At 35.6% G+C, this 13,611-nt stretch overlaps 1 protein-coding gene across 4 annotated transcripts; it reads left to right on the top strand.

Moving 5' to 3' along the window:
- Window positions 1-6,996: 6,996 nt before the first annotated feature.
- Window positions 6,997-13,089, top strand: LOC104103890 (urease accessory protein D). 4 transcript variants are annotated; one of them, XM_033658118.2, is made up of 9 exons: window positions 6,998-7,170; window positions 7,604-7,669; window positions 8,281-8,355; window positions 8,486-8,530; window positions 9,341-9,574; window positions 11,026-11,108; window positions 11,277-11,445; window positions 11,960-12,108; window positions 12,696-13,089. In XM_033658118.2, exons 1-8 carry the CDS (start codon window positions 7,072-7,074, stop codon window positions 12,071-12,073), a joined length of 885 nt encoding a protein of 294 aa, XP_033514009.1. In that variant the 5' UTR covers window positions 6,998-7,071; the 3' UTR covers window positions 12,074-12,108; window positions 12,696-13,089. The 4 variants fall into 4 exon arrangements, with proteins under 4 accessions (XP_070052338.1, XP_033514009.1, XP_009610137.1 ...); XM_009611842.4 differs by having other exon boundaries at window positions 12,659-13,089; XM_070196235.1 differs by having other exon boundaries at window positions 12,628-13,089.
- Window positions 13,090-13,611: the final 522 nt, after the last annotated feature.

The following is a 13,611-nucleotide window of genomic DNA, read 5'->3' as shown; positions in this document are numbered from 1 at the left end:
CTTTTAGAATCACTCATGCAAGATATAAAAAAATATAAAAGTGGGAGTGGAGGTGTGGATACTAGAACAGAGTTAGATAAATATTTTGGTGAAGAAACTGAGGATGACACTAAAGAATTTGATGTTCTTCTCTGGTGGAAATTAAACTCAGCTAGATTTCCTATTCTTGCGGAGATGGCTCGTGATGTATTAGCTGTTTCGGTTTCAAGTGTGGCATCTGAATGTGCGTTTAGTACGGGAGGACGTCTTCTTGATTCATTTAGGAGTTCATTAACTCCTAAATTGGTGCAAGCTTTAGTGTGTCTTCAAGATTGGCTTCGAAATAAAAAATTAAAATAACTTGTTTGTGTTGAGGAAGATCTTGATAAAATCGAGCAGCTTGAACAAGGTAATAATTTTGTTACTATATTTGTTGTATATAAATGTTGTGGATATGCTTATATTTATCGCATGACTCATTTTTTTAATTTTCTTTCTTCAGATTTAGCTAGCGATGGAAAAGACCCTTCCATAATTGACGTGTAGTGTTAATATATATGGTAATAATTTGAATTATGGAAGTGAATCATTCATATTCCTTCCCTATGGCTTATAGCTCTGTGAAACATATGTAACGACTAATATTATGATAAGTGCAGGTTTATAGCTTTGTGAAGCATATGTAATAGCTTTGTCTATCATGATAAGTGCAGGTTTATAAACTTTATAGTATCACCAGACACTCATGTTAACACTTATATTATCTGATTCTAAAGTATTCTAACCTATCCTATCTATGAGTTTGGTGAGAAGATATTCTAAAGTTCATACAATATACTACAGATATCTAATTTGCTTGTTATTTACAATTTGTTTCTTGGCCAGTTTTTTATGGTATTGGGGTAGAACTCATTATGATGTAAATACTTACAATTGAACTACTTATGTTTGGTTTAAGTCATTGAAGTATTATATTGGTAGTTGATGCCGGTGTAAAACAGTTCAATTTTGGTCCTTGGATATGTTTGTGATTTTGTGTTGGTGGTGTGACAATGTGGTCAGTTGTCTTTTATTTTCTTTCAGTATTACAAGCAATACTTGTTTTTAGGGTCTAAAACATCAACTTTCTTTGTTAATTGTAGGCCTGGATAGAAGAAGAGCAATTTTGTTGGTAAAATTCTTATGGCTGCTGTGCTAATAGCACTATGCATTCTTATGCTCAAGCAGTCCCTATCTTCTAATACCCCAAGCAGTCCATATTCTTATGTATGAGACAATAACCATACACTTGAATGTAGTTGATATATATGTATGAGAAATGTTGAATGTATGCGAAATGTTGACTATGCTGAAGTATGTTAAGTTTCAATCAACTGAAACTAAACCGATAACTGCCCGATAATAGCTAAACCGATACCAATCCGCCCGATATCTTATCAGGTGGCTAGCGGATTAATACATTTAAAAGTCGATAACCGATAAGTAAAACCGTTAAGAGTAAATAACCGCCCGATCCGCCCGATAAGCAGCCCTAACTGCAGGAGATAATGTTGAGATTACTATAGCAGGCATAACTCAAGATACCACAGAGGATGATTGAGATATTCTAAAAGATTGATTGCGCTTCAACATTCACGGACGAATGTTCCAAAAGAGGATGATGTTACCCCCCACACTTTTCCCCACACATAAAGTTGAAGATTGAAAAGTTGTCTTCCAGCGCAACCAATCGGTCGGTGACATGTTATGGGAACAAAGGGTGATTACACATTCCATTAGATTGCCAGCTGCCCCACCGGGCATAATGGCCTGTGCGGGTGACCTGTTTGGCACTTGGGGTGGTGAATATCTAAAACCTGATATAAAAAGTAGCGCATGTTCTTTCTCTTTCATTCTACGCAAACTCACTAGCTTCAAGCTCATCCAAAATACTCTCAAACTCCTTGTAAGAACTCTCAAATGATTCAAGACCAAATCAAAGGCGAACCTAGTATAATTTAATGTAAAGAGGCTTGTGATCATCACTATATCATGTGTCTTCTTGTTATACTGATTTTAGAAACTCTTTGGAGGTGGAGGTAATCACCATAGAAGCATAAGAATTCAAGAAGCGTAGTTAGCCTCTTCAAAAAAGGTATGTAAGGCAGTTTCCTTTCTTGGCATGTCTTGATGTAAGCTCTTCTTTCTAAATAATCCATATGTGGTAAGACTAAATTATTCTAAGCCTTTCTTGATAATATTGTTCATGTTCTTGTATGTTCTTTGTCGTTGGCATTTTCTTTCCGGTTTGAGATTTTTCTGGATGACATCTTGAGGTTGTGAAACATAACTCATTTTCTAATCTTGATATCTCTTGAAATTGATCTACATTATATATTATATTATGTATTTAATGTATAGCCCCAATGAGTGGCTTGATTTTTACAAAACTTGCATACATTTTTTATTCATGGTTATTGCAGTGCACACCACCTGTGGCTTGTCTTCGGTACCGAGTTTGAAATTATGTATACATATCTCTTATGTTACGCTTTTGGTTTACATACATTATCAACCTTACATACTCAGTACATCTTTCGTACTGACTCCCCTTTCTTTTGGGTGATGTGTCCATGCCCACACATAAAGATAGACCCGGTGACGCCCCTCCCCAGTAGGGTACCCGTTTCAGCTGTTGGTTGTCGCACTCTACTTCTCTGGAGTAGCTGCACAGAAGTCAATAGGTACTGAAGTATATGTTTCAATCATTTTGGGTATAATGGGGCCCTGTCCCGACCAAGTTGTATATTACATTACTCTTAGAAGCTTGTAGACCGGTGTCCAGTGTATATGTAAATATGCTTATGACTCTATTGGAAACGACAATGTATATATAAGATGTTAAAGTTTCTTCCACAGTTAGTTGTGAATATTTTTTTAAAATTTTGGTATTATACTTGGAGGACTTATTGGCCCAGATTTCATGTTGAAAGGTCTAAGTATGGATGTTAGTTCGTACGGGCCTTCGGGCATCGTGTACCGGTCGCACCTTCTGAGGTTGGGGTTTGACAGTTGTTCACTCTTTTAAGACTAGAAAAGGCCGCCGAAGTCTTATGCTACTCAAAATTGACTTAGAAAAAGCTTTTGACCGCTTAGAATGGTCTTTTATTCACTACTATCTCTCTAGTCTAAAATTTCCTTTACCCTTGATCTCCATAATTAAGAATTATATCTCCTCCTCCTCTATTTCCATCATCGTCAATGAAAAGCCGACTTCTTTCTTCTCCCCGATTAGAGGTATTCATCAAGGTAACCCTTTATCTCTCTACCTCTTCATTATATGTATGGAAACCCTTACTAGGATTATCACTCTATCTATGACTAATAACACTTGAGACACCATCAAACTATCTAGTAACGGCTATGCCCTATTCCATCTACTCTTTGCTGATAATCTTATCTTATTCGCGAAAGCGAATGCCAAAAGTTCTACTACAATTAATAGTGTGCTTCACCATTTGGCTCTCTTGCAGGCCAGAAGATCAACCATGCTAAATCCAAAGTTATATTCTCTCCGATTACTTCTCAATCTACACAATTAGCTATTCTCAATATGCGTATCTCTACTACGGTAGATCAATATTTAGGACTTCCAATCACAAACTTCCAGCCTAAAATTCGAGGCTACTAATATATCTTCGACCGCATGAATAATCGTCTTCAGGGCTAGAAAACTAAGTTTCTCAATCTTGCCTGCCGAACCACTTTGATCAAATCCGTCCTTGCTTCCATTCCTACATATGCGATGCAAAATAATATTTTGCCGACCAAAATTATAAATAGTATTGACAAAATTCAAAGGAATTTTCTTTGGGAAACTACACCTGACAAAAGAAAAATTTATTTAGTTAAGTGGGATAATGTAACCTTATCACATCAAAAAGGAGGTCTGGGCATTCAAAAAATAAAAAGCAAGAATTTGACGCTAGTTGCAGGTTTAGCATGGCGCTTCTGCCACAACCCCATGCCCCTTAGATTAAAGTTCTTTCTTCTAAATACCGCCTGGCTTGGACTACCGCACCTGACACTCCTCCTCAGTCCAATACCTATTTTATTTGGAAAAGCCTTCTCAAGGGTTACACATTACTACCAAGGGAACTAAGTGGCCTATTGGATCGAGTTCAGATATCAACTTTTGGCATGATATTTGGCTTTCCAATAATTCCATACCTAGGAGTCTTATTCAGGGTCCCTTACAACTATTTGAATCTACCTTAACATTGTCCCACCTTTTGCAGAATGATCAATGGCAATTTTAAAATCTTTCTTTTATTCTCCCTCCTACTATCTCTACCCTCATTCATAGTACGCACTTCAACCCTTACTCCTCATGCTCTGATACGTTTTGCTAGTTCCCCAATCAAAGCAACACTTTCTCCGCAAAATCAGCGTACCAACTACATCTCCAGGAAGTCCAACCTGCTATAATAGATGTTGCCCCAATCTCCTAGATTTAGAAACTACATATACCCAATAAACTTAAAATATTCCTATGGCTAGTGTTGCAAAATCGACTTTCTACTGCTGCTTACCTTTACTCTTTACATGTTCTTCCTCACCCCGACTGTCAATCGTGTCTTTGTGCTTCGGAAACCATAAAATACTTATTTTGGGACTGCGACAATGCCAGACCATTGTAGACTTTCTTCGATGTTAACACTACTGCTCCCAACTTTAATGATTGGCTTCACGATCAATGTTGCATACTCAAAACCTCTTTATCTACTAGACATTCAGGTTCCTGGTATGTTAATAGTTCCTTTCATTCTTTGGCATATTTGGATCACACGGAATCATAATCAATTTAACAACCTTCACAATCAGGTGTTTGTTAATAACATTATGTACCATCTTATAGAACTTCACTTTCTCTTAATGGCTCATCATCCTACAGCTTCCACTTGCAGTCTTTATATCAAATGGAACCTCCGCTTATTTAAACTTAGCACCGATGATGTCTTTTATCCAGCTACCCTAAAAGTTGGTGCCGTAAGGATTTTTCATAATCATAATAGTCAATGGATTCGCGGATTTACGACCAACCTAATAACTGAATTTGAACTAGTAGCACTTTTGCTTAGTTTACAGTTAGCTAAGGAATTAAATTTATCTCCCCTTCAAATAGAGACTGATTCACAGATATTATGCACTATGGTCGAACATAGAAATGAGCTCCACTCACACATTCTTTCTGATTACAGGTCACTCATACTGGAACTGGGTCGAGTAGAACTTAGGCATATCTACCGTGAAGCAAATACTATAGTAGTGTTTTGGCTAAGCATGGATTGAACCTCATCCCCTCTGATGGCAGGCAACCATGGCAGCCCTTACACCACTTATCCCCCCCCTTTGTGTTACTCACTTTCAATAAAGACTGTTCCAGAGACTTATCTGCTCGAACAGTCCCAACTTATAATAACTATAACTCTCACGTTATTTAGTTGTTTAATATCAACATCTGATTTAGCGGAAAAAGAAGAAGGTCTATGTAGGACGTGGACATATCCCTAATTTTTTCAATTTATACAAATCATAGGGGGTTGAACTGGAAATATATCAAAATATCAATCATTTGCTTTCCTTTCCTAAACAAAACAGGGGGGGGGGGGGGAGCATTGAAAAGAAAAGGGAAAAGGGTCAAATATACCCCTCTATTTTAGTATATTGTTCATATCTACCCTCCGTTATACTATCGGGACATATCTACCCTTACCGTTAGCCAAACTTTTTAAAAATACCCTTCACCTAACGGAAAGCCACTAAATTAAAAAAAGTACCTTTTTTTAAAAACCCATTAATAACCTGTTAAACCCCTTTCATTTACTGCACTTCTTTCTCATATATTAGTCATCTGCTTCGTAGTTACTTGTTGAACTCAAGAAGTGAAAGACATAAAAATACCGACAACCATATATTCATTTATATATTGAGTCCCGATTCTTTTAATATCCTTATTGTATGTTTATTATATTCTACCTTTTCCAATTTCCTTTTTTTCTTCTAGCTTGTCTTTTTGTTTTTTCCACCATATCGAACTGTACCGAGTATTCATCATGATTTTCTTTCCACCAATACTTGAATGTTTATAACATCTTATTAGGTTAACAGTTCTAAAGTCTTAAGGCAACTACCAAAGTATTTCTTCCTCCGACAATGAGACTTTGTTGATGAGTATTCACGCACCATAATTTTCTTATTCTACTTTAAGCATTTGGGCAATAAATAGTTATCGCCAAATCATGACTTAAGAACCAAAGTTAGATTCCAAGCTATGGGATGTGATACTCATAATTCTTAGTAACAGCTGAACTTATAGTGAACAAAAATTAGAAAAAAATTAGAGGAGATTCAATTTAATATCAAACTACACTCTAAGAAATTCATCAAGAATGAAAGAAAGTACACCAACAAGTTGGAAAGCAACTTAACAACCTAAGTACACTAACTTCATGTATTAACCAAACACAAGTATTATTAAAGTATATATCAGTTATTACCAACATACAAACTAACTGTCAAGTGTACATTACATTAGACAAAGGGATGCCATGTTATAACCACACAAAAAAAAAATTAAAAATGATAACATGACATCCTAATGCCACCATGAACAACTAGTAACCAAAAATATAAGTTTTTACTAATTCTACTTTCACCATCATTCTCGTCTCTCTCTAAATAAATAAAATGTATTAAGCCGTCTCACAAATTTAGGTTTTAAATTTTTAAATGATGGGTTTAACGGGTTATGGGTTAATAATTTTTTTTAAATGATTATTTTATTATTTTGGTAGCTTTCCGTTAGGTAAAGGATATTTTTAAAAAATTTGGTTAACGGTAAGGGTAGATATATCTCGATATTATAACGGCATATACGGACAATAAAAAATTTGGTTAACAGCAATGATAGATATGTCTCGATATTATAAATGCATATATGAACAATATATTAAAGTAGAAAGTTATATTTGGTTCTTCCCCAAAAAGAGAAAGTACCCTTCCCCAATTTAGCTACTTTGATTTGAAGTTGAGCAGTGTTGGAAAGAAGAGATGGAAAGAGGGAAGGTGATAGTGGAAAAAGTAGGAGGAAAATCAACAGTTACAAAGTGCTTCTCAAAGTATCCCCTCAAATTCATCATCCCCAGAAAGGTCTGTTAATCATTTCATCTCCCTACTTCTTCTCTTTTTAAGAAGAGCAACTAATCCTGGATTATTTTACACGCGATACACTATTGGTATAACTTGTACGTAAATCTATCGATTATTTTACACACGATAAGAATCAGTGTGTTAGTAATAGGGGGATAAATAGAGTATCTCAAGACCTTCAATTACGGAAATCCTTATATTATTGTTCACTCATTATTTTCCACTGCATAAACAAATTTCTGCATTATAATTCGAAAACTAGTCCTTAAACCAAACGACCATTATCTTGAGACATCATTGCTCAGCTTTTTGGTATTTAGTGGAAATGCACCTATGTAGCTCAATATGCACTATATCTGCAATTACAATGTTGCTTTTGTCGTTGAAAGAGATAATCTTGATTTGTTCTTCTCAATTTCATGGTCTGTTTTAGGTGGGTTCTTCTGAAACAGATGCTGTTTGGATTTACACCATCACTTATGGTGGAGGAATTGTCTCTGTAAGTCATCTGCTCCCCAACTCTTCTCCCCCCTACCCAGTCCCAGAACCCAGGATTGTAAGTTTGTTCTTAGGAAATTGTGGCTGTAAAAAAACAAAAAAGATTTTCTTACTAGCATTATGATGATTCACTTTCTGGGTTTTATTTTGTTGAACACATAAATAATTAAATTATATTGTGCTCTCTTTATCAACTTAAGCTTTTAGATGAAATAATCATACATTTCAACACTGTATCAGAGCAGGCAAAAATCCTTTGCTAGAGTCTCGATGCCACCTACTAGCATTATGATGATTCACTTTCTGGGTTTTATTTTGTTGAACTTGAACACATAAATAAGTAAATTATATTGTGCTCTCTTTATCAACTTAAGTTTTTAGATAAAATAATCATACATTTCAACACTGTATCAAGCAAAAATCCTTAGCTAGAGTCTCGATGCCACCTCCTATCAAAAAGAATTTTCACGTACTTTGGCCAAAGAAAAATAAGGGGATGTGTACTCTCTCTAACAACTTAAGCTTTTAGATAAGATGATCACACATTTCAATACTATTTATTCGTTGTATATGATTAAAGCTAATATAACGTCGGTATATGTTTGCTTCTAGGGAGATTCTATAGCATGTGATATTACGGTGGGAGATGGTTGCACCACTGTTTTGACCACTCAAGCTTCTACTAAGGTTAAAGTCTTTGGAAGTTTGATTATTTGTAAATAGATAGGTCGATTACTTCTTCATGCATAAATGTTCTTAGCATGGTGCTTTGGAGCTTGTTACACGTTTTATTGATACAGTAAAATTTCCGCTGCAGGTGTACAAAGCCGTGGGATCAAAGAGCTCTGAACAAGTGTTGGAGGTAATGCCATTATGAGGAAGTGTGTTATAAATTGTTCTTTGTGCTTTTATATGTTTAGACCTTCTTAGTGCATTGTGGATCGATTCCAAAAGTTTGGTCCTTGTCTACGGCAAGAAATTCTAAAATCTACTGTAAGCATACAAAAAATAAGATCAGGTCTTACTGACAGTTATTTTATTGAACTTGATGATGCAGAAAAAGTAAGCGAATGATAAGTTTTGGAGGAGATAGCTGAAGGAGAAGAAAAAGGAAAAGAAAAGGAAAATGAGAACCTGAAATTGGTGTCAGAACGGTGAGGTTGAAATTGTGTGATAATGGAGTCCTAGAGTTTGAAAGATTTTGTATTAGTTAATAGGGAGATATTACGAGATGATATATTGTTTTGAGGTAACTATCCTTCAAGTATGATACAATCTTATGTATTTTAAGAAGTTGATATAGTTAAACTTATAAATGAAAAGACATGAAAAAAGGATACATAACAGCTTCCACTTCTAATTACAGCCATAAGAAAAGGATACTATGGTGTGATCGTTTTCTCTAAATTATATAATAAGATATCCGCCTGACATTCTTCAACACCAGTTCCAAGTAATTAAAAACAAGACAGAGAATATATAGCTTAAATTCTATTTTTTGGTTAACGGATGACCGATAATGAGGTTTGTTGGAGAACATGTAGCAAGTTCTAAAGAGCATATCATTATCTTCTTTTTGTTATTTGTTCTTTTCTTTGGGCTCATTTTAACTGTCTCATTTGATACCTAGCTAGAACTCTTAGTAAAAGTGGCTGTTTATGCCATGCAGTAGGCAAGAATAGGAAGCAATGCCTTTTTGGCTGTAATTCCAGATCCAGTAACCTGTTTCTCCACAGCAAAATATTCTCAAAGGCAAGTGTTCAAAGTTGTCTCTGACTCAAGTTTGCTTCTTGTTGACTGGATAACTAGTGGCCGTCATGAAAGAGGAGAAAAATGGGATTTTGATCTTTATAAGAGCACGAATCACATCTTTCATAATGGTGATGAGCCTTTATTTCTTGATACAGTAAGCTTCTTCCTTTTATCAGTCTGGAAGTTTTTACTTAATGTATGCAAGTAGCATAAATTCTTTAATAAAGCAAAGCTGTATCAGCTGTTTTTCAGTCTGCTCTTTCCATAGCAAGAAATCTAGATGATAGTCACATAAGTATGAGTTTTCCCTTCAGGCTAATTGAAATTTAAAAATACTATACGGTTTTTGCCTTTAACCTGTCAAGTAATTCTTTTATTGCCTGCATGTCAAATTAAGAGTTTATTGTTGTTTTTTCTCTTTAACTTGACTCCTCTCTTGCGTAACTTGCTCTGACTAGCAATCTTAACATGATCTAGATTATAAGTGTCAACAAGGAGCGGATTTTCCTTGTAGCTGACCCCTGGATAGTTGTAACCCTGTGCAATCTAATATGTTCAGTACTGACATAATGAGGAACACAAAATCAAAAGATCATGGTATCATTAATTGATAACAGGAAACCCTTAAATACAAAGAAAAAAGCAGCTAAACATTTTTAACCATGTAAAAGAAAAAGTTTATGAGGAAAATTCTCTCCCTTGTGCTAAGCTTTATCAGCTCCTGTTCTCCTCTTACTGGTCTCTTAATTAATACTGCACTCTGGTCTTCTCTATTGCTGTGAAATTTTCAGTGGTCCTCTTGAGCTTCTGGTATTTTGTCTTCATTTTGCCTCATCTGGTCTTTTTGCTAAATGATGTGAAAATCTAGAAGAAGATTTTTCCAATTGAAATGGCAAGTCATCCTCTGCCTTTCCTTATTATGCTTGATACAACCTGAAATGAAAATGGTAATGAACCATAGTATTCAAATGATTGTCAATCCTCAAGAGCCAAAGAGAAGAAATAGAGTGAGAATGAATTGTAGTAACAACTTTTGAATAATTATAAGGAATTAGCTATATCTGCCTTACATCTGATTAAGGCTGTTTTGTAACTATATACTGGCCAGTTCCATCTTGTTCAACCTTCAACCCATGTAGTAGCTAGCCGCTCGTAACTAATAGGTGTATGAGGTGCACATTAGTATTTCTGGAAATGAGTCATAAAAATGATTTACCATTTCTCTTCTTTGTTCTCCAACTACTCTACTAGATTTAGTCCAGAAAGTTTTCAGTTTGATCCCAGTGTCTCCGCCCTTGATGCTTTCCTGCCTCTTAGCTGGACCCCTAATGTCTGCTTTCTACTTCCTCTTTGTATCTCAATAACACAGAACCTAATCTTCATTTTGAGCATGAGTCATGGTGTTCCCTCTCCATCTCCAAAAGGGTCTTAGAATTATCACTTGGTCCATTGCACATCCATGATTGCTCCTTTTTCGAATAGGGGATCTCCCTCACATACCTATTGCTGATTTTCTATTTCAACTTAGATATTCAGAGTGACTCGTCTGAAGATCATGATTTTTCGTTGTAAGCTGCAGCCGCTAACTGTTTTACTTTTAATCAGATATTGTTAGAACAAGGAACACATGCAGGTATTGCTGAACGTATGCAGGACTATCAAGTGATCGCAATGGTGATACTATTGGGGTATGTATGGGTTGCTCACCGTGTACTTAAAAAATTCTTTACTCCCCTGCTGTCATTCTTTTTCTTGTTTCTTGTGCAATTTTTACGTTTTAAGTCCACATTTCTCTTTCTTGAATGAAAAGGAAGGAAGTTGCATGGACCTATCCATTTTTTGTTGCTTGTTTGCAGGCCAAAGTTGAAGCTTATTCAAAACCAAATCCAGGAAGATGTAAAGAAAATAATGTCTCAGAGTTTACACATGCCTACAATTGGTTCAAGACAGTACAGTAATAAACATAATGATCACTGCTTGACCAAACCATGTTTTGTTGCTTCCTGCAGCATATTTGGTCCAAAGGTATCACCCACCGACACCTACTCCATTTCTCTAGTTGCCTGTGAATTTCAGGTACCAGTGTTTGAGCATATACAGTTGGTCTTTGAGCAGATAAGACCAATCCTTTTTTTTGTTCAATTAATGTAGCATACTTAATACGTTTTAAGCAGATATCTTTATCTGTTAATTGCTTTAAGAACAAAATCAACCCCAGGACGTTTCAATTCGGGTTGTGCAAGTGTTGCTTTCTTTTCCTCTTTTCTTTTTCCTCACTTTTTGGCCCCTCTCCAAGTTGGTCTCCAGACTTCAAAATATCCGCCCTATTTAACCTTTAATTGCTACTCCATTATTTTCTGTAGGGAACATAAAATATTAAGTTTCTCACTTCTCACAATTTTGTTGTATTGAGCTGTTTTAGTCACCAGAATTCATTTGACCATTTTAAAGTGCCACCAGAATTCACTTCCATGCTACGCTAAAGAACCAGATGAAGATGGCACGTTACATTCCCTTCATCAGAGATTTTCACTTGCAGGGAATAGGTCTTGTTACTCGAATTGCTGCCATGACAACTGAATCAGTGTACAATTTTCTGCAACATCAGTTGTCCAGTATGGAGCCACTACTTGGTGTCAAGCCATATTCTTAAGCAAGTGGATAAACATTTTTCCTGTCAAATGCCATGTAAGTAATGTTTGGTTTATCAATCCTTTCCGTTTTTGTCAATACTCAATAGCCAGTTGCCCATTTTGTTTGTAATCATCGTATCTGCAGAGAGTTGGATGTGTAGTTGTTTTGCATCCGGATTGACAACCGGCACTACTGTTCTGGTCATGTTTTTGTGCATTATGGGGAAATAAAAATGGTATAGGATGCATGAAACTAACCCGGGTCGTCAATATTCTTGAAAACACAATTTGTCAACTGCCATTCTGCTTGCCGTTTTGCATAATTAGCCATCCTGGAAATAATGGCAAGTCTTCTTTTATTTGGAACAAGTTGAAAGGAAATGGTGTGCTAAAGTTGTTCTCGAGTGCAATAACAAATTCTTTGGAGCTAAATCAGGAGAAGGATCTTTTTTCTTCTTTCTTCTGTTGGTTGGTTAAAATTACTGTACTTTTGTTTTAGTTCCTTTTGTCTCGCTGAACTTTGACATGTATTATAGTGTCTAAATTTTCACTAGCAGGATCATCCTAATTGCAGGTTTGAATAACTTTTCTTTTTCCAATATCAGGAGGAAAAAGTTCACACTATAAACTGTCTCTGGCTAGGTATGCCGCGGATGGATCACTAGCTTTTGAATGGATCACTAGCTTTTGAACATCGGACAACCATTAAGGTGTTTACTGTTCATCAAGATGGAGACTAACGGTACCAGCTCAAGAATGTTTAAATCGTATAATTAAAACTCTATTGATTCTATCTTTCACCATGCCATCCAAATATGCTAGAATGTAACAATGGAATCAACCTGCTTGTACTCTCCAATCTAACAAAAGCCTTTTTGAGCTCTTTCTAATTGGTGATGAATGCTTTTCCGAGGTCTTTAAATGCAGTCCACACTTCTCCAGACCTCTCTATATGTACCAATTTATATTCGGACTAAAAATGCGAGTACTTTAATTAAGTATTTCATGGTTTTCCTAACTGTTTTAAGTTATTATCCATTTATTCTTGATAAAATCTTCCATTATTTCATGATTTTCTACTCTTGCTAGGCAACTTAACTTACATTGTATGACATTTATATGAGTTGCTTAGATATCTGCATGGTGCGTGGCTAATTATGCAAAAAGTGTACAACTGAGGGGTTAAGTCTTTTTTTTTGGTTAATGGATATTACAAGACGAGGGAATTTCCAGCTACAAGTAGTATTAAGAAAGTCAAAGATGGAAGGAGTTATAGCAAAAATGGAGAGGGCTTTAATATAGTGCGCATATGTATGGGTATATATTGGTATCAATCATTTGAATTAGTATACGTAAACTTGAATAAGAAAAGAGAAAATAAAAAACCATCGAAAAAGAGAAAGAACATAATAATGTGAAACTATGGGGGATGTAAACATGAGATGATGTCCACTTCTTTCCTCTTCCTCTAAGTTTTGTTTCTTAGTATTTTGTTTTTTAATATGAATTGTTGACACTTTTGTTTCATAAGGTTGACAATTTTTCTACTTCTCTCAAA

Source organism: Nicotiana tomentosiformis, chromosome 2 (assembly GCF_000390325.3).
Source record: "Nicotiana tomentosiformis chromosome 2, ASM39032v3, whole genome shotgun sequence".
NCBI lineage: Eukaryota > Viridiplantae > Streptophyta > Magnoliopsida > Solanales > Solanaceae > Nicotiana > Nicotiana tomentosiformis.
Note: the sequence above shows the minus strand (reverse complement) of the source record. Positions and strands in the feature narration are given on the sequence as shown.